The following is a 22029-nucleotide window of genomic DNA, read 5'->3' on the forward strand; positions in this document are numbered from 1 at the left end:
AAGAGAGATGTCTAGCTTTTATCTTTTGCTACTTATCAACAATTACCCATAACTTCCTTTATTCTTAATTTAACAACAAATAAAAACATAAACAACTAGTTCTCCTTATATATACCTTTCTAATCCTTTCTCACAATATTTCTACCCATTTGGTTCATAATATGCTAGTTTCTCAAATACTACGTTTTTTCACAATTTACCAAATTAATCCTTAATTTATATATTTCTTAAATTAATTATGTAAATCTTATAAATTATAGATTTTCCATTCAAACTAGTAAATAAAATACATTGTTATTATTTATGTGTTTATTTCATCATTTGATTTGTTAGTTTATTTATTTATTTACTTAACAAAATTTAATTTTATCCCTAAAAAAAGATGTTACTATTTTAAGGTTAAAACAGATAGGATTATATTTTTAATAACTAAGGTTTCCTTGTTTATATGTTTTTTAAAATATTTTTTTATTTTTAATATAATTATTATTTTAATTTATAAGAATTATTATATAAGCAGTTATTTTTTATTTGTCACTTGTAATAGAAATGTAAAATATTCATTTATTTATATTCAATACAATTAATTTAGAGATAAAATAAAGATACATAAACCTTTTATATCCCCTGTTATAATAAAAGTGACTTTTTATTCTTACGTGGCGTCTTCTCCATCTATCAAAATTTCAAAGTAAAATACCTGATTTACCCTTCAGTTTTAAAAACAGTTTTACGTTATCTACTCATCTGTTTATTCCTTAAATCACACCTCTGTTTGCTCCAATTTTACATTCTTGATTTTGGAAACTAGATACCTATTCAAATTAAAATAAACATTCGATTCCTATCTACTTTTGTCCAAAAATCGCTGCTCATCGTTAGATGGTTTAAGCATCGGTTTTGATTTTCGGATTTTGGAACTCAACCGCTTCATTCCAAAAAGGTCTCTCCATACTTTTCTCTCGACAAGATTTTAGGGTTTTGGATGTTATTCATGGTTTCCATCAATCTCATCTTCTATTACTGGCGACATAACTCCCATCCATCAACAAAACCTTTTCATCTTTGTGGAGTTTTGGGTTCATCTTCTTTAAGATCCACTTAATGGTGGTTTGAGGGTATTTATTTGAAGTTGGGGCAGATATGAGGTATGAATCTGGATCTTCGACTCGATTTTGATTTTTATTTGTATGAATCATGATTTTTATTTGTATCTTTTACTGTTTAGAAACTATGTAATTGTATATATGCATTTTCAAGGTCTAAATGATAATAATGATTGAGATGGGAGCTTATCAGACTCGGAATTGGTTCAATTGATTTGTAGGGTTCTAGCTTGTCTAACAACTATTTTGGTGATCAAGAATACAGGGATGATTGGAGTGAGAAAGTGTATAAGATCAATTGAATTTTTAGAGAAGTCTTTCCTAGGATAAAGTATATGAGGGATTTTTTATGTTTATTAAAAAACTTACTAACAGATAGGCTCTTACTTGATGTTGATTATTTGACTTCTGTGACCAAAGGACCAATGGCCTAGCGGTATGGAGTGACCATCTCATATGAGAAGTCAGGGATTCAAGTCTCGATGGAGACATAGGTGGTTATTTAGGACTAGATCGATTAGTTAGTTTGCCATTTCAAAAAAAAATTGACTTCTGTGAGTTTGCATTTTACTCTTTGCAGTTGAGACTGCTTTGAAGAAGAGAAGATGAAAGAGATGTTTGTTAAATTGTTGTTTGGTGAAGTCATCTCTTAGAAGGACAAAGGGGGTGAATGTGTAACCATGTCTAGGTCTTCCCACAAATTTGACTCAGAATTGGGTCATATTCACTTTTATAATATCTTATTCCATCTATTATTAGTGACCAACACTTTTATTTTTCTTACTTTTTGTCATAAGTAGACAATTTTAATTTAAAGTTTGGTTATGTATACTATCATGCAGTTACTATTGAGTGTAGGTAGAGGAGTAGTGATGGAAACTCAATAAATACCTTATGTATCGATTTGGATTTTTCGTTATGTGACTCCTGTCAAGTATAGCAATGAGATTTTAGTGTTAATGAGTTCAAAAAATTTATGATTTTTGTTTTTATTTTGTTTTTCTTGTGGATGATGGGCTTGGTCATTATAATATTGACATGTCTTTGTTCTCATGTGCAGGTGAGTAGTGTGTAGTTCTTAGGTGGTTGGGGATTTGGGAAAAGAATGTGTAATTGGGAAGGATAAAAGTGCACAAAACTTGAGGTTTAATTGAAACATGTTTTATCTATTAAACATGTGATCTACTGTGTATTTCTTCAACACTATTAATGTGTTTAAACTTATATTATAAATTTGGATTTTCACTTTCATATTCAATTTTATATTTATTATACTATATTGTACAAAACATTGTAATTTTCATGATTTACTGCCTTTTTTATTTTTGCTATAAAGTTTTATAGTTCATTCTACAAAGTAAAACAATTTAATCATTAATCTATATATAAAAATGTCATTCATATCTTCTAATAATTTTACATAATAATTTAAATTAAGGGTTATACACTACCGGTCAAAACATATAGCTTTGTACAAAAATAAATGTTTGCGAATCTATAATTAATGATTATGTTTTTTAAAATTTTATTGTTGTTTTCCATTATTACCCGTATCTTCTCCCTCTGTCATCCCAAGGTGAAATGAAAGTCTTATAGGGTTTTTTTAACATCTCGGCATATTATGACTAAAGTTTCAGGATGAAAAAATAACGACAAAATTGCAAAAATGGTCCCTGTGGTATGCATTTTTTTGGGGTTTTGGTCCAAACCACGAGTTTTTGGGTTGGTGGTCCTTTTGACTATGTTTGCTTGTAGTTTTGGTCCATCGGAAAATTGAAAAGACTAAAATGCCCTTTCTGATATATTTTTTATATTTTTTCTATTTAATTTAAAGGAAAAAGAAAATAAATAACTAATTTGGGCCCACATCTCTCTCTCTCTCTCTCTCTCTCTCTCTCTCTCTCTCTTTGAAAGTCAATGAATAAAAAAAAGAAACTGCAAAATTTCTTTTCCCTCCTGATCAAACTTCCTAAACCCATTCACCATCTTCACCTCCATGTTTAGACCCACAAAAAAAAATTCCCACTACATTCTCATCATTAACACCACTACAACATCATCACCCTACACCACCATTACCCCGCCATAGACCCATCACAGGTGACCTTTGACCACCGTGAACCACCCTCAATCACCCACACTTCACGTTCTTTTTTTTCTTCTTCTATTCCTTTCCTTCTTACACTGTCAAGCACAACCACCACCAAGAAGGGGTGGTGATGTTGTTGTAGTTGTGCCATCGAGAACCACCATGAGCCACCAACAGCCTCCACAATTTGTTTTTCCCTTGGGCTGTCAACGCAAACCACCACCACCCACTACAATCGTTGCTGTCGGAAACACCTTCCCCGAACTCCCTCTCATCCACAACTCATAGTTTCTATAGAGCAGGAGCAAGAACGAAACGACAGGAGGTCGTCGGAGCTCCATTACCCGCCTGCAACGCTAGCCCACTCTACTGTCACCACCCGCTCCCACCTTGGTCGCTGCCACTATGAGGACTCCAACCACTGATACGATTCACAAAACAAAATCATAAAAGAATGGTGGTGCAAGGGAATTTACGGTGAAATGAGAGGCAGTAGGAGGTGGTCGGGCTCAACAACAACAAGGCGACAATGGTTGGTGCTGTGATGAATGATAATGGAAGGAGGCCGACAGCCTCCTCCTGTCGGTTTCTGTTGCTTTATGATGAAGACGAAGACAGAGGGGGATGGAGGGACCTCATAAGTAGCAGCATAACAACAATGGAGGGTGGTGGAGGGGCTGTTTTTGGTGGTGGCAATGGATGGCGACAAGGTGGCAGAGGGGTTCCGAGGGTGGCTTTTCCTTCGGTTCTTCTTCCTGATTTCAGTATGGAATCAAAGAGGGAGGGTTGGGCTGGTGGTAGTGTGTTGTGTGTGTGTTAGTGAGAGAGAGAGATAGAGAGAGAGAGAGAGAAGGGCCTGCTTTTATATTTATTATTAATAACAATTTTAAAAAGTAAAAGAAAAATGAAAACTAAATTCATTAAGGGTATAATAGTCATTTTAGTTTGGACAGGGACCAGAACTGCAAGCAAACTAGCTCAAAAGGACCACCAACCCAAAAAAACTCGTGGTTTGGACCAAAACCCCAAAAAATACATACCACAGGGACCATTTTTGTAATTTTGTCAAAAATAACTATCTAAAAATTGTATTTTATTTTTAGTATATGAAAATATTAAGATAATTAATTAGAAAAAAAATAGTATTTTTATGAAATAGCTCTTTATGTACCATAATTAACACAATTCCTAAAAGTCATTCTCAAAAGATATCCCAAACACCCAATAATTAACAAAATTTTATAAATATTTGATTTTTCAATATACTTTTAATTATCAATATTATTTTCTTTTTTTACCCGTAGTTTCTACGAATTGTAACCTAATTTTATTAATAAAAACATCATTATCAATTCATGCAATTTACCAATAGAGGATTTAGGGAGATTTATTTATTTATTTTGGGGGTTCCAATCACGTTAACAAGTGCACTATATGTTATTTTAAGGATTTTGAAAGCAAAATCCTACCAAATTCTCAATAACTATTAAAATAATAATAAAAATTAAAGTGAACATAAAATTTTGATTTTGATATTGGATTTTGTTATTTTAATTTTACATAAAATTTGATTTTGATATTGTGTTTTGCTTTTTTTTTTACCAATAAGTCACTAAGTTTATAATGTTATAGTAAGTTTAACCAATCGATCATTTTGTTTCATATGTTTTATATTTCTTACTTGTTGATTAGACAAAAAGTTGATGTAATTTCTACATATGATCATAATTGGCAAACATATAGGTTAAATTGAATCATTTCGTAGATCAGTACTCAATTTCTCTTATTTCTTTTTCTTTTCTTCTCTCAGAGCATCACGGTTTTGTGCACCGGCTTCCTAATGTCGGTCAATTGGTTCATCATCATAAAGTAAAGTAAGGCAAGGAAGATTTCCTTTAGGAGACGTTATTGTGGATAATTTTCATTGTCTTGCTTACACTACTTTGAGATGATAAATCATTTAGGCGATCTTGAAAAACCATTATACAAAATCGTGATGCTTTGAGAGAAGAAAAAAAAAATAATAAAGGACAATAAGTACAAATATATGTAAGGGTTTACACTAAGTTAAATATTTGTCAACTAAGATCATATATGGAAGCTACATAACTTTTTGTTTAGTCGGTAAATAAAAAACATAAACACATGAAACAAATCAATCGATTGGTTAAATTTGCAACAAAATTGTAAATTTAAGAATTTAATTGAGAAAAAACAAAACACAAATGTCAAAATTAAAAATTTTAATGTCTTTTATGTTTTTTCCCTGGTAATAATAATAAGAGGTGTTTCAAATTGCTTATTTAAATCAAATTATGCTTTTTCTTCTTGTAAGTATGTTCATTTGTTATTCTATCCAACCAAATGTTAGCTTATGTGATACCAAAACGCAATAAAAAAAAAATATTTTTTTAGTGTTTTGAAAATTATTTTTATAAATTGAAAAATAAAAGAAAAAGACAGACAAAATGGTGATTTGTATTCATGTTACTAGTGGTGGAAAAGAAAAACAAGAAAACGATCCATCTGGTATTTTAGGATTAAAATATGAAAAATATAAATTGTTTTTCATCTATAATAAACACTTTTAAATTCATTCGAATTAAACAATTTATTCAAAAAATTAGTTATTTAACTCAATAAATCTTTTTATTTTATTTAGTCAAACACCCTAAAACATATTTATCAAGTTGCATCAATTTATTAAATCACATTTAAACTAATAAGTATTTCAAATATACAACCCCAATCACCCCTATGTCATACATAAAAGGTATGTCTTTTTTATTTACATGTCACAAAAACGTATACGTTATTGGCACAACATGAATAGTATTTTGTTCTCCAACATTTGGTCGAGCAAAATAAATACTTGTTACCGATTCTTTAAACATAACTGACAACATAAAATTTTCTTAAATTCTTTCTTTCTTTGATATATTGATATGGTAACAGTTTTGCCTTTCATATTTTATTTCAAAATAAAATAACGAAAACTACTAAAATAGCTAGAAGAGTTTAAACTTATTGTTGTTTTCCGAAAATAGATGCCCACATAACATTACCTTAAGTTCTTATAATAAAAGGTTTCTAATATTATTACATGGTTCAATTTTCAAACGATTGGGCCAAAGGTTGGGTAGTCCAAGATTTGGGCCAACTATGTATTGTCTATTGGCTCTTATTACGTATGTTATATGAGCGATGAATCAAATTTGAGTTTTACATTTGATCTCACTCATTTAAACATGTTTGCATCCAAATATTGGGTTAATTTTGTGTTCAAACAAAAAAATAATTTAAAATATCCGTTTTGTTCTTTGATAACCTTTTAACTATTAAAATTAGGCAAATTCACGCATGTAAGTTTTGATAGAAATTGGAACTTATTTCCAATAGAGTTACTTGTAAGCAGGGACGATTCTATATATATTTTTAGCCGGATTAAAATAAAACATATCCGATATAAATAATATTCCAATGGCATTTTAAATACAATAAATAGTTAATAGTTGCATATTTGAATGGCTCTCTCATGGTTTCTGTTTGGGGACGTATAGTTAAATCCTTGAATGATATGAATTCTAAAGGGGTCAGTGGCGAACGCAGACCATTTTCGTAGGGGTGGTACTAAAAGAAAATTTCCAAATAAATCTATATTACTAGTGTCACTCGTTTTAAGCCGGTGCACCCAATAGAAAAAACATTAAAAAAAAATTTACACTACGTGCCGACGTCGGAGCAGTGGCTTGGGACCCCTGGGGCACCACTAAGGTCCGCCACTGAAAGGGGTCATCCCTCACTAGCTCTTGGTTAAAAAAGTGGGATGGAATATTAACTCGTCTTTGGAAATATGTTTGGGTGGGTGGTAAGTAGGGTTGTAAACGAATTGTTCATAAACCGTTCGGCGGGAAGTTCGTTTATGTTTGTTTATTTAATAAATGAACGAACACGAACATAGATTCTCCTTCGTTTAGTTAAACGAACAAACATAAACAATAGTCTCGTTCGTTCAATTATGTTCGTGAACATTTGTTTATGTCCGTTCATATAAGTTCATTTTACTTTCATATATGCTTAACCATGTTTGATTATATTACTATATTATATGTTCATTTGTGTTAATATATGGTTATATATGTTTCATTATGTTTTTTTTTATCTTTGTTCGTTTAACTTGTTCACAAACATAAACGAACAAATATGAACAATGTAATTTGTTATATGAACGAACATAAACAAGAAAACTCGTTCGTTTATCCATTCGTGGTCATTCATTTGTTCGACTAACTTAAAGGAACGAACATTAACAAACCCATCATGTTCGTTCGTTTCGTTTACAACCCTAATGGTAAGAACTTAAAAAGTTAGACGCCTCGAATTTTCTTGCAGGGCGAGTGTGGTAATGGAGAAGACAAGTTAGAGGTGTAGTTAAACATGATTAACTTGTTGAGTTGATGAATGTTAGCCTAATACTCAGTTCCCTGTCTTCACGTACATCCATCTCCGCCACACAACACCATCATCACCTTCACAACAACCAATCACAATCACCAAACCACCTTTATTTGATGTCATTGTCATCTATGTTCATCACTATCAAACATCATCACGAGACCATCATCCCACGATTGTTGGATTATCTTCTCTCTAACATCATAATCGACACCACCAACACCTAACCATCATCAACTTCATGATAAAGAGAAGCATACATCAAGACCCAAAATATTATTGGAAGAATAGCCTTTACAATAACCTTTACATTCAAACTTAAAGATCAAGTTGATTCTATGGATCATTTAAGAAGATCAAATTTATTTTGCCAAAAATTATACATTTGTAGAGACATGCTTCACAAATTAGTTTCACATTCTTATGATAATATAATTCATTCTTTTAAGGTTGTTTATTCTTCTCATATAGTTTAATAACTCGGTATTTTTGATCTGAACGAAATGTATATATAAATTATTGTTGCTTTGAATATAAATTATTGTTTGCATAAATGATTTTGTGTATATAGAAAAGTTGATTTTTTCAAGAATCTCATTATTGTATATACAGAATGTTATTCTTTTTATCTTAATTGTAGTTATGTTAAGTAACATTAATAATATAATATATAAAATATATGTGATTTATTAAAATAATTTTCGTAAATATTTTTAAATAATTACTAATTAAAATTTTTAAAAAGTTACTATCCTATGTTTTTTTTATTTATTCATTTTATAAATTATAATTCACTCAAATTGTAGCTGTATGTTGTAAAAGTCGAATAGTTTGTATTGTAATGATTCGCATTTTTATGTTATTTTACTAAGTCAATTTTGTATGCGAAGTGTAGAATGCGAAGCGTAAATGTTTAGACTTAGTATACTTTTTATATGTTCCCTATAAATAGGGACTTAGGCTTGAAGTAAAGTAACGATATCGAAACACAATATTTCTCTTCAGCTTACTTTGTAATCAGTCTTAATAAAACGAGATCTAATTAATATTTACTTCGTGTGTTCATCATCTTTCATCATTCAAATCTATTGTTTCTTTTCTTAATTCTCGATAACAATTCTCATCAATTGGTATCAGAGCAGGATTCAAACTGCTTAGATCTGATTTTCGTATAAGAATCATTTGCTTTTTGAGTTGCAAAATTAACTCAAAATTTTCCGCGCATTTTTTATTTTGAAAATCATTTTTGATCTTCAGATTTGAATCGATTCTGTATTTGAATTGTTAAGTCGAGTAATCGATTAGTGATTTTTGATCAATTCATTTGATCGAATTCTGAAATTCATCAAGTTTTCAAAGTCTTCAGATATTTTCTGTGTTCATCAATGGCGAACTTCAACATGAATACAATGACTTCTTTCTCTCACTTGCTTGGTTCCTCAACCAAAATTTCGATGTTGATTCCAGAATACTATGATCAGTGGGCTGATAGAATGGAAGATTACTTAAATGGAATTGATGAAGAACTTTGGAATTGTATCGATGGAACAGTACAAACTCCTGCTAATGTTCAACAACTTGGATCATCCACTGCATCTCCTGATGTTGAAGAACAACGAAAACGACTGAAGAATAATGAGAAGAGGTGCATGAGGGAACTAAGAGGTGTTCTACCTCCTGTGGTTTACAATTACATTCGTAGTTGTAAAACAGCAAAAGACATCTGGAATACTCTAAAAGAAAAGTATCAAGGTAGCGAAAAGACGAAGATCAATTCTGTGAAGCAATGTCTGGTTGAACTGAAGGAATTCAGACAAAAGGATGCAGAAACTCTCGAAAGTTACTATGATCGTCTGAATGAGCTTATGTTTCGCTGCAATAGGTATGGTATCACTAGATCTCTCATGGAATTCAATTTAACTTTCATTATGGGTCTTCGCAAGGAATGGCGAAGTGTGAGCATGATGATTAAGAATCAACAAAGTTTTGATACAACTACATTGAATGATCTCTACAATCAACTGAAAACACATGAATGTGAGGTCTCAGAAATGTATGAAGAATCAAAACTAGCGATTGGTGGTCCTTTGGCTCTTATTTCAAAGGTATCAGAAACTGATGAAAAAGATGGTTCAGATGAAGAAGGATTTTTGATGAACTCCGATGATGAAGCTGTAGCATTCTATTCAAACAACAGAGTTAAAAAGTTTTTCAAAAAGCCGTTTAATCCAAAAGGAAAGATGAATGATGCGAAAAATGTTGTCACAAAGACTGGAGGAGAAGAAAGGAAGAAAATGGAGAAAATTGATGAAAAACAGAAAAATGCGAATGAAGAGAAAAAGTTGAAAGGTGATTCAGGAATTTATTGTCATTATTGCAATGGTGCGAATCATTTCGCAGTTGACTGCATGTTGCGAAAGAAAGAGGAGAAGAAAGAAAAAGTTAAAGATGAAGCATACTACTCCGAGAAGATTGAAGAGTTACGTGCTAAGACCAAAGGAGTGTCATTGGTTGCGAAGGGAGAAACTGCTGAAGAAGAAAGTGGAACTTATCAGATCTGGTCTTCAGGATCTGATGATGAGGAAATGAGGCATCCCACACATGGTGCAATGTTCGCAAGTTTTGAGGATTGCAAAGAGAACATTTCAGGGAGATGCTTTGTGTCTAAATCCACTGACAAGTCACCCATGACAACCAAGGTACGTACAATTCTTGAATCTTTTAATATTCCTTTATCTGCTTATGATGCTGAAATTGTTTCATTTGATGATATTGTGGCTTATTTTGATTCTGTTATTGTGTCTGCTAGTAATGAAGCTAAGAAATTAAATGTGCAACTTAGTGAGATACGAAGAGATTTAGAAATAAAGAAGAGCAGAGTTGAGAAATTGGAATTGCAAGTCAAAAATATAGATTGTGATAGGAATAATCTTACTAACGATGTTAGGTTATTACTAGCATAAAGAAACATATATAGTAATTCTGCAAAAAGACTGTATGCAAAATTAGCAGCTTTACATCATTCTTCTGATATTAGCAAAGAACAACATAGGAAACTTTTGCCTTTTCTTGAGTATGAACGTGAAAAAGTTGATGTTGTTTCTTATGATTGCGAAAGCACAATGGCTCAATTTGACAAAATACCTGATGATAGATATACTTATGGTATTGTCAAAATTGATGAATTTCTGAATGCTGATGAGTTGGTTAACATTATCAATGAAAGTTTGAAAAAGAGTGAACAAGTGAAAATCATAAAGAAGACTGAAAATTCAACTCTTTCCTCACAGTTGAATTATGCTGATATTGATGAAAATTCTGATAATATAAGTGAAATCAGTGAGATAGAAGAGGAAGAAGAGGTTGATTGTTCTCAATTGTCAATCATTAATATCACATCTAAGATCAAAGGTAAAGAAATAATAGTTGATTCAATAATAGAGGATGAAATTGATAAACCTTCAACTTCGCAACATTGTAAGTTTGATAATGTAGAAGTTGAAAGCTAGAAATCTGATGACACAGATATAAATAAAGAAGAAAAGAAAATTTCAACAGAAACACCTCAAAGGGTTGTAGTTGATCAAGTGTTTGAAGATACAAAAGAATTTGACAAAATTTTAAATGATAAAGGCGCACATTATTTGGAAACTAACACTGTAGTATTTCCAAATTTTGTATGTACTGATAAAATCATTTTTCCAAATCAAGTTTTTGTCGCTACTGGAAATGCTGAGAAAGTTCATCCTGAGTTTAATAAAATGATTGAAAAAGATAACCAAAAGTCCACAACTGAAGGTTTTTTCGCAAATCAAAGTACAGAAGAAAACAATTTAACCCAAAATTCTTATGTGTTTCAAGAACAAAAATCAGCACAAAAATGGGTAGTTAAAGGTGAAAAATCAAACAAAATTTTTGAAAAAGTTGAAAACCCAAAGGTTGAAGTGAAACTAAATTCTCATGAATTCAAATTGATGGTTGGAAACTATTCAACAGAAAATAATGTTTCAAAAAGAAAAGCAAGAAAAGCAATATTCTGGAAAGTTGTGTCTAATGAAAAATCAAGAGATGAAAAAGAACAAATTTCAAAAACATCATCAAGTTTTCATAAACAAATAAACTCTGTTGACAAGGTTCCATATATTCGCAAATATGACAACAATCGAAAATTTGAGAATTCGCAAAAATTTGCAAATAATCAAAAGTTTCAAAATGTTGGCAAATTCACGAATAATTCATCAAGTTTGAAGAACTCAACTCAAGCCAAAAAGAATTTTTCACCAAAACAATCAAATTTTCCAAATCCTTCAATATCAAAACCAACCAAAGTTTCATACATAAAAGGAAAATCTGATGTAAGTACGATCAATCATTGGTTTGAAGGAAAAGGAAAGAAATATCAAAGTGGGAAGTTTTCAGAAGAACAAATCAAAAATGCATTTGATAAGTTCACAAATAATTCTTCAAGTGATAGTGCATCATCTCATAATTCGCAAGTTTCAGTTCAAAAATGGAAACCAGTTATCAAAAATGCGAATGTTGTGAAGGATAAGATTACAATTAATGGAAATTCAAAATTATTGAATGACTATATTTCCATATCTAGAACTGATGATGTTGATATAATGGATTCTATTACAAACAAAGTGAAAACATGGTTTTTAAATTCCAAAAGTTTGTTTCATTCTACTAATTATTTGTTCGAATTTTAGCAAGTTTGGGGATGATTAATGCGAATTCAATTTCATCAACACAAGAGTAACAGTTTTGTTCAGCAGATAAGAGTCAACATCATTCAGAGGTTATTGTTCATTCAGAGGCTTCGCATGGCTTCGCAACCACATCTTTTCGCATTTGAGACCATAATCACTACGGTAAGGTTTACGCATAATTTTTTTTAATTTTGAAAAATCAAAAATACAAAAAGATTTTATTTTGTTTGTTCTTTAATTTTGAAAAATCAAAAATACAAAAAGATTTTATTTGTTTTGTTCTTTCATTTTGAAAAATTCAAAAATCACAAAAATATTTTTTTCTTTAAACTGTGTGTTGAGAAATTAATACAGGGCAACAAATGCGAAGAGGTCATACATTTGTGTTTCTGTGGGAAGGTATTAAATTTCTTTTACAAACTAGTTAGGATGTCCCTAGAAGCATGCTGCTGTATGTAGACCAAAAGCCTAAACATGATTCTATGTGTGACAAGAAAGCCTTAATGAAATTTTCTCAAGAAAATTTCTTCCCAAAAAGGCTTATATTCGCATAAGTCAAAACGAGCTACCTTACTTTTCTTAAATGAGTTAAGAGTTTTCTGTTTTGTCCAAATATAACAGAGGTACACTTCGATTCTTAAACAATCTTTTTAAACCAAACTGTTCTTAAAATCCAAAAAAAAATTTAACAAAGATTTGTCCTTGAGGTTTTTGATCAAACCAATCAAAACCTAGACAGATCACAACTCTGTGTTAAAGATCTAACATCATGAGTCCGTGATGAAAGTGAAACCCGAAAATCATACACCTTAAGGAATTGACGGGGAACTTTGTTCCAGATTTTTACGAAACCTTTGTTTCAGTATCAAAAATTTCGAAACTTCAAATCATATTCAATTCGTATGCGTGGTCTTGATCAAATATTTACAACCAAGAATGTTTGTTACCCAACAAGATCCAAAACAAATTTTCTCTTGAATATGATTTCAGTGTAAGTTTCATTCGCAAATTCTTGTCATGATAAATATTTTCACAAGCCAACTTGTCACTGACTACACTGGTTAAACAAGTAATTTCATTTACAATTTCTCACCTTATGTTAAGGCTGATATGTAATGAAATTTCAAACCAACCCAAAATGACTTTTAAAAGAAGCCCTTTGATACTTCTTTACAAGTATTCGATTGTAATTCACGGGAAACTACACAAGCTGTTGATTATCTCTCTTGATAATTGACGAAGCAACCTTTGCCTGGGGTTTTTCTGCATTCATGTTAAATTAACTTTTTGACATCACAACATTTCAAAATTTCTTGATTCTTATCTTATTTCATTGACACATTGCACACACGAAATCCTTGAGGTTCTGAGTAAAACCAACTTAGACTGATGATTTCGCAAATCTGGCATATGACTTCACTTTAAATCCTAAAAGTGAAAGAGTCTTGCTTCCATGCGAAGGGTTTTACCGGTTCGAATTCTATAACGGATACTTGACAGGCTGTATACTCAAAATGGTTGGTATTCTATCCGGATTTTGAGGAGATGTGACAGTTACTTTTTGCAGCATAGTACTCTTTTACAGTAATGATCCGAGATTCAAGGTGCCACATCGGATAACATTAAATGCATCCCGCTTTAATTTCAAATCAATTTTTGAGTAACCTATAAAAGGGGGATGAAGAACACTGTGAACGGTTACGCAAACAACAATTCTCACAAAACTTCAAAGCTTTCATCTTGATCCAAACTTCCAATTTCTTTCAAAACCTAACAATGGCAGCCACAAATTCCAACACTTATGAGGTCCTTTCTCAATCACTTATGAAGATTCAAAGCACAAATTATCAAGTTGATCCCAACATTTCCGCATATCCAGAAGACTTGAAGATGCTTATCGTGGCTTTGAAACGATCACCGTTATCAACTGCCATGTTCCGATCATTCCCAGTTCCGATGGTGTGGTTATCTCGTGCTGCTTCCACGGCTTCATACAATCACACAGCGGATGTGATTACCTTCAATCTCATCAACAACAAAAGGGTTAAACTGTCCAAGAATTTGTTCGTGGAGTTCTTGCAGATTCCAAACAACCCTCCCTTTGTTAAACCTGTAAACTCCCAGATCATTCACATGTTCAATGAAATGGGACATCAACCGGAGTTGGAGAAGATCAGTGACTTCCGGAAGTCGGGATTACCATGCATCTAGAATTTTCTTTTTGGCATTTTCCTATGGTGTCTTACCGGAAGGTCAGTCGGCTTAGATAGAGGAAGAGTCGAAGTGTATGCCATGGTAATGGGTATCTACTATGACATCAATGTAGACTACGCAACACAGCTTTGGAAGGAATTTGTGAAAAGTCTGGAAAACACGAATTCGGAGAAGGGGATATCTTGTGCCAGATACTGGAGTTTGATCCTGGAGAAAGTATACGAGAAAGAAGCAATTCCAATCGTATCAGATATCGAAGTTGCTGAATTTTCGCTTTACCAATTTCCAAAAGTGATTGAAGATGATGAAGCAATATTTACAAGGGTGGCTCGCATTCCGGATGCGATGCTTCGCAAAGTTTCTCCCACTCACAAAGTGTTGGTGAGATATTTGCGAAACATCGATACAGCTGATCAGACAGGTGTATTACCCGACGTTGCTACTCCGTCGAAGAAGAAGAAGAAGGTGAGCAAGAAACCTGCGAAGGGTTCATCTTCACCAACTGTGCAAGATGAAATATCGAAGAAGGAAGTTTTACCTTCCAAGTCTGGAGTTTTAAAACAAATTCGCAAAGCAGAAGTGAGTAGTAAAGGAGTTACTATTCGTAGTATTCCTGCCCCAGTGTCTCCTGGAAAGAAACGCCAACGTGCTGAAGATGTTGCGAAAAACATGCAACGCACGCTGGGCAAGAAGAGGAAGATGGCGATTCGCAATGAATCATCAGATGAAGAAGTTGTCCCAGAAACTCCACCTGTTACAACAATGGTAAATGTTTCTTTACCAATTTCTCAAACTTCGCAAATTTCCACTACTATTTCACAAACCCAACCACTCGAAATAGTTCTTACCAAGTCAGTTACTGAGGAGGTACCTATTTCGGATATGGTTGTCAACGTATCTGATACGGGGGCACCTATCTCGAGTGTCGCATTTCCATTACCAACATCCTTACCTATTACCACTTTATCAACCACTTCCTCCATTTTTGATCATGCCCTTCAGAATCCATTCACCACACTTTTTCCATCCCAATCACCTGAAAATCCTCCACCTTCGCAACAAATGTCTGATTCTGAAATCGAAGGAGGTGCTTTTGGAGGAGTTCTAGATAACATTGCTTTTGATTCAGAAGAAGAAGACATTCCTGATCATATGCTGATGACAGGAAAGCAGTTTAAAACACTGAATCAAAAGTTGAAGACCATTATCCAATCGCAAGCCGATTTCGGGAGAATGTCTTCGATCTCAGCAATGGAGGTGGATGTCATGATTAAAGGAGCTGAGAAAAGAATCATGGAGAAAGTTGATCAGTCAGATAAAAACAATGAGCTGAGAGTGAAAGCACAAGGGAATAATTTTACGTCTGCAGTTCAAGATCTTAAAGCTGCTACAAAAGAACGACACATTCTTTTTGTACAAGACGTCAAGAAAGTTCGTGAGGATGTCAACTTCAAAATTCAGGAATTGAAGTCTAAACTTGCGAAGGATCTTCAAGATGTGCATACGAGACAAGAAGATCTTCAAAAGCAAATTGTGGAAATTTCGTCTCAACTCCACAAACTCAACAATATTCCTGTTATTGAAGATCAGAAAGCTGCTACAATGGAGAAGTTTGATCACTTGATCAAATTAGTCACTGAGCTCAAATCAGCAGTTTCGCATTCATCATCTTCGCAAATCCTTACACCTGAATTCTTGTCTCTAAAGATTAATACTTTAGAACAAGCTATTCAGAAAGCCCTAACTCCGCTTTCAAATTTCACTTCTGTACTTCCGAAGAGTGCTCCACCTGTTTTCACAGGGGCGCAAGGGGGAGAGAAAAGTCGAAGCAAAGAAGATGAGGCTAAAACAGTGGGCAAAGTGATTTCGACTCAACTGGTTGCAACTCTTCCAATTCCTACAAAATCGATTTCTTCAACAACAATAACCACAAAAACAATTTCCAAGGGAATTGTTATTGGAGGAAACGAAGGAGGTTCTAGTTCTCAACCTCAGAAAGATGTAACAGGAAAAGGAAAAGGCATCTTATATGAAAAGTCGAAGGAGGAGATAAAAGCTGATGCTGAGGCTGAATTAGAAAGAATGAGACAAGTTCAGAGCATCATGAGACAAAGAGCAAGTGATCCTCCCTCCATGAACAAAGGAGATCCTGCGAAACTTTACTTTTACGAAACTATAGAGTCTAAAGTTGTAGGAAGGGAGATGTATGAGTTCGAGAAGAAGCCTAAACGAAGTTACGATATTGCAAACTCAGATCACTGTCAGCTGGACTTCCCTATTAATGAAATGTTGTTCATTACGGCTCAATACAAGATCAGTGAGAAATTTGATAATCCGGATGACTACACTCATATGAAAATCAGGTTTCATGCTGTTCTTGGGAAGAATCCTGATGAAGTTTGGTCCCTGATGAAGATCAAGAAGGTGCTTACGATAAAGAAGGATGTTCTGTTTGAAGACATGCTTCAAAATTTTCGATATTTTGTCATCAGGGCTAACAACAAACAATACGACTTCACTGTTGCTAATTTTCCTTTGATGAACTGCAACGATCTCATTCAAGTAGCTCTTATTCTGAAGCACATGGAAGTAAACAAACTCAAAGGCTCAGAAACAGATGTGTTTAAAGTCGGATTTGCACATGTGAAGACTTATATCGACAACTATTTCGATTGTCTGGCACTTACTGATGAAGAGTTAGCAAATGTGCTAGGAAGAGAAGTTAAAGTTCCGTGGGAGGATACTTTGTCACAATTAGCTCTATCGAAGTATGTTGTGGGTGAGATATGCCTTAAACCATTTGGCATGGTGTTTTCGGGAAGAGACACTAAAGGCAACCGAAGAAGTTCTTATTCAAAGCTTCAGAGATTGAAAGATACAATTCTTCGCAATATACGCACTTCATTGTACGTATGAACAATTGCAAGAAAAATAACGAAGGTGATAAGAAGGACTTGAAGAAGGTGATCTCTTGGTATGGAGAGGTGCGAAGAACGATTCATTCTGCAATTCAAAAGCTTTTAAGTTGAATTGTATCGACTGTTTACAAAGGGGGAGAATGTAGATGTATGTTGTAAAAGTCGAATAGTTTGTATTGTAATGATTCGCATTTTTATGTTATTTTACTAAGTCAATTTTGTATGCGAAGTGTAGAATGCGAAGCGTAAATGTTTAGACTTAGTATACTTTTTATATGTTCCCTATAAATAGGGACTTAGGCTTGAAGTAGAGTAACGATATCGAAACACAATATTTCTCTTCAGCTTACTTTGTAATCAGTCTTAATAAAACGAGATCTGATTAATATTTACTTCGTGTGTTCATCATCTTTCATCATTCAAATCTATTGTTTCTTTTCTTAATTCTCGATAACAATTCTCATTACAAATACCTCTGTTAACCGCTGTTTTTTAGAAATTACAATTTATCTTATAATCTATTTAACATTGAAAAATACAATGAAATGTTATTAGAACATTTAATAAAAACTATTTATTTCAATAACAACAGCATCTTAAAACTAAATTAAACACTAAAAACCTAAAATAAAAAACTTTGAAAAGCTAAATAATTATATATTTTGACTAATTGTGTCCAAGTCGTTACTATTCAAACAAATGCCAAATGCAACAAACTCATTTTCCGTTAGCCGACACGGATTCAACTCTTAAACAAACCCTTTTCTCTCGCTCATATACCTCAGACTCTCAGAGTCCTAACATCTCTCGGCGTTGATCTCCAAGATTCTCCGGCGAGATCTCAGTCATACGCGTCGGAAAATCTTCATCCTTTGATCGCAACGTTGTCGTGGATATATCTGCTGCTATATCTTAATTAATTTCAAACAAAATGGCTCCGGTGTCGGCTCTTGCGAAGTACAAGCTGGTGTTCTTAGGAGATCAATCAGTCGGAAAAACGAGCATCATTACTCGATTCATGTACGATAAGTTTGACAACACTTATCAGGTAATCTAATTTGATCCAGCTTATTATTATGTAGCTGCTATCGGACCATGTTTTATGTGTAGCCTTTTGATTTGTGATATCTGTTGAGAGCTTTTTTGGATGTTTGATCTGATTTTGACTTGGACTTGATCTCGATTCGTTACTCCCTTAATTGTTGAAAAAAGCTTAGTTTTGTTTTCAAACAGATCCATTTTCAACTCCAAGAGAAATTGGATAATCGCATTGAACTTTGTTAGGGATATGGATAGAAACATCTCGCCTTCTCGTAGTTGAAGTTTTTGAGAGTTCCATGTGTTAAATCGTGACAGATTTGAAGGAACTAAGATAACACATTCACTGTTTTGGTCATTCCAGCTGAAGCTAATTAGGACCATGAGTGGTTCTGCTTGTGTCCCTATATGCATCCAGGCTACAGATTTGAATAATACTACTTGTATTGATTTTGCTAGATAAAGGTGCTTCTGATAATTCCCCTGCTAGAATATCTACCTATTGAATCTGACTATCTGAGAACAATTAAAATACCAATTTTTGTCTAATCTATCTATGATGTACAAAATCTTGATTTCTCAAGCAACCAAGAAGGATAAAACAATGAGTATATTGTATAAGAAAGCTGAAAATTTCCTAATCATCCTCATCAATTCATTCTAACTCCAAAAAAATGTTTCCAAGCAATCATTTAAGTCCATAGATTAACTGCATAGATAGTCATATAAAGGAGCTTCATTCTTTTATAGCATAGTTTTTCGCCTTTGGTAGTTGTTTACTAAATTTGCTACTCTTATTAAGGGAAAAACTAAGAAATCCCCTTTCATTTATTCAATAGATTGGTTTAGTTTAGTTGTGTGAAGTTTTCTTCATAATCCAGGAAATCATTTCCTTGGCAAAAATAAAAATTTAAAACAATAACTTATCAATACTTACAATTAATAGCAGTGCATACACCTTTTGATGAATTGCTAATTCGAATTCAGTCCTTTTGGTTTCCCTTGCAGTATAGAATGTCTACATTTTCCTCTCGTAGTTTATTACATTCCAATTTCTTATCAAACCTTTCATTTGTTATCTCAATCTTTTTCGTATTTCCTTTCCTACCCCCTCTCTAATGTGTATACTCTGAATTTATATCCACTCTCCAGGCTACAATTGGTATTGATTTTCTATCAAAAACTATGTATCTTGAAGATCGAACAGTTCGTTTGCAGCTTTGGTAAGATTATATATACATTACTTATTAGTATTGTTTAAGCTATAATATATATACTCAAAAAGTGATACATTATTCATTCTTTTGAAACTAATTCATTGATTTTTGGTATTAAAAAGGGACACAGCTGGACAAGAAAGATTCAGGAGTCTCATTCCAAGTTATATTAGAGACTCCTCTGTTGCTGTCATTGTTTTTGATGTTGCAAGTATGTTCTTTCTCTTCCCTTTTTGACTTCTTTTAGTCCCCTTTTTTTCAATAGTCTGTGTCTGTGTCTGTGTCTGACATACATTGGACTGAGACTCAAACTGATGACAAGAATTTGCTTTTGATCTCTTGTCTGTGCAAAAGACGTAAATACCCTTTATCGTTTTTTTTTTTTTACATTTCATAATCTCAACCACTTCTATGATGGTTTTAGGTCGCCAGTCATTTCTGAACACTGCAAAATGGATTGAGGAGGTTCGTACGGAGCGAGGTAGTGATGTCATCATTGTCCTAGTTGGCAATAAAACCGACCTTGTGGATAAGAGGTAAATAAATGGTGGTTATTTTTAGCTTACTTTATAAATATAATAATTAATACATTGATTGCATATTTGCATTTGTTCTTTCATTGTTTTATTGATTTAGCCACTTAACTATTTTCTATATTGATTAAACCATTATACTATTTTTGACCTTTCAAAAACCGTTTTTTTAGGTTACCAAGTTTTGGAAAAGGGCAAAATACAGAAAAAAATAATGTAGTTTCAATTTTTTATTGATTAACTATAGCTTAGTATATAATAAAATTTAGTAAATAGTAAATTTTTCATTTTTATAAAACAAGAAAGAAACAACAGAAATATCTAGTAAAGGGTAGTTTTGTCAAAAAAAATATTATAATGGTTTACATCCATTTCCTTTTGATGCATATTTTGTAGGCAAGTTTCAATAGAGGAAGGTGAAGCTAAAGCCCGTGAATATAACGTAATGTTTATTGAAACTAGTGCCAAGGCAGGCTTCAATATAAAGGTAAAATGACTATTTTGCCCCTATCTTCATCTTCCTCAATGCAATTAAGCAAACCCTAGAAGTATTCCTCGTCTCCTTCATCTTAAACCCTAAATCCAACCAAAACCCAAAAAATAAAAACTAAAACTAAAACAATAAGGGCAAATCCGTCATTATAAATATTTTCAAAACAAATTGGACCAAACTTGCAACAAAATGAAAAGTTTGGACCTCTGGTGCTAGTCCAAACCTTTTTGGACCAAAGTGGTAATTTTCGACAAACCATAGGGACCATTTTTGCAGTTTTGTCAAAACAAAATCAAAACTTAAAAAAAAAAATACAGAGTAGAAGTATTATTTAAGTTTTAGTTTTAGTTTAATTTTTTGGGTTTTGGTTGAATTTGAAAATTTGGACTGAATTTGCGATTTCTAGTAAAGCACAGGGACCAAATTTGTAATTACTCTAAAAAACGACTTCAAATTTTGGATGAACTTGCGATTTTTTAAAAAAGCACAGGGAGCAAATTGTAACGAAATGTGAACTTAAAGACCAACATTGAGATAATTTCAAATTTTGGACTGAACTTGCAATTTTGAGTAAAGTATAGGGACGAAATTTGTAATTCACTATTTTTACAGGCTTTGTTTCGAAAAATAGCATCTGCGTTACCAGGAATGGAAACTTTATCTACAACAAAGCAGGAAGACATGGTCGATGTAAATCTAAAGTCCAGCAATACAAGTGGGTCCCAGCATCCCCAATCTGGAGGCTGTGCATGCTGATTGATTCATATAATAAGATTCTTCAAATTACCAAATTAGTCCCTCATATTTTTTTTGAAGGTTTTAGTGGCTATATGGAAAAAAGGGTTTGTTATGTTTGACTTTAGTTGACTTAGCTTTTTAGTGCCATATTTTGTGCTTACTTTTTTTGAGAGTGTTCTTATATTGTTTTTTTTTCCTTCGAATCTTAAACTTGGAGGCTTGAGATAGTGCTTAACTTTGGTGATTAATTATCAATTTCCAATTAAATATCGTTCTTAATTTGTAACCAATATTATATTTAATATCGTTCTTATTTAATATGTTAAGTTAATCTTGATACTGATAAGGGTTCCTAAAATCCTAAAATATAACAAATTGCACACTAATTATCTTGAGTTCCATATATGCCTAAGAGTTGCACTTGTGATGTAATTGGTATTTTCACCGATCAATTGAGCTTATTATTTTATGTATGATCAAATTCAAATGATAACAAGTTTTAATGTGGATATTGGC

General features: G+C 32.8%; 1 protein-coding gene and 1 long non-coding RNA gene across 2 annotated transcripts; both read left to right on the plus strand.

Annotated features, from left to right (window-relative positions):
- Window positions 1–772: 772 nt before the first annotated feature.
- On the plus strand, window positions 773–2357 carry LOC111921410 (uncharacterized). Its single transcript, XR_002860169.2, has 2 exons — window positions 773–1148; window positions 2167–2357. It is a non-coding gene; the product is annotated as an uncharacterized LOC111921410 (long non-coding RNA).
- A 15848-nt stretch (window positions 2358–18205) lies between these two features.
- On the plus strand, window positions 18206–21799 carry LOC111921409 (ras-related protein RABH1b). Its single transcript, XM_023916990.3, has 6 exons — window positions 18206–18542; window positions 19685–19755; window positions 19872–19960; window positions 20174–20285; window positions 20679–20769; window positions 21388–21799. The coding sequence occupies exons 1-6, from the start codon at window positions 18426–18428 to the stop codon at window positions 21529–21531; spliced, it is 624 nt and encodes a 207-aa protein (XP_023772758.1). The 5' UTR covers window positions 18206–18425; the 3' UTR covers window positions 21532–21799.
- The last annotated feature ends 230 nt before the right edge of the window (window positions 21800–22029 follow it).

This window comes from Lactuca sativa, chromosome 1, assembly GCF_002870075.4.
Source record: "Lactuca sativa cultivar Salinas chromosome 1, Lsat_Salinas_v11, whole genome shotgun sequence".
Taxonomy (NCBI): Eukaryota; Viridiplantae; Streptophyta; class Magnoliopsida; order Asterales; family Asteraceae; genus Lactuca; species Lactuca sativa.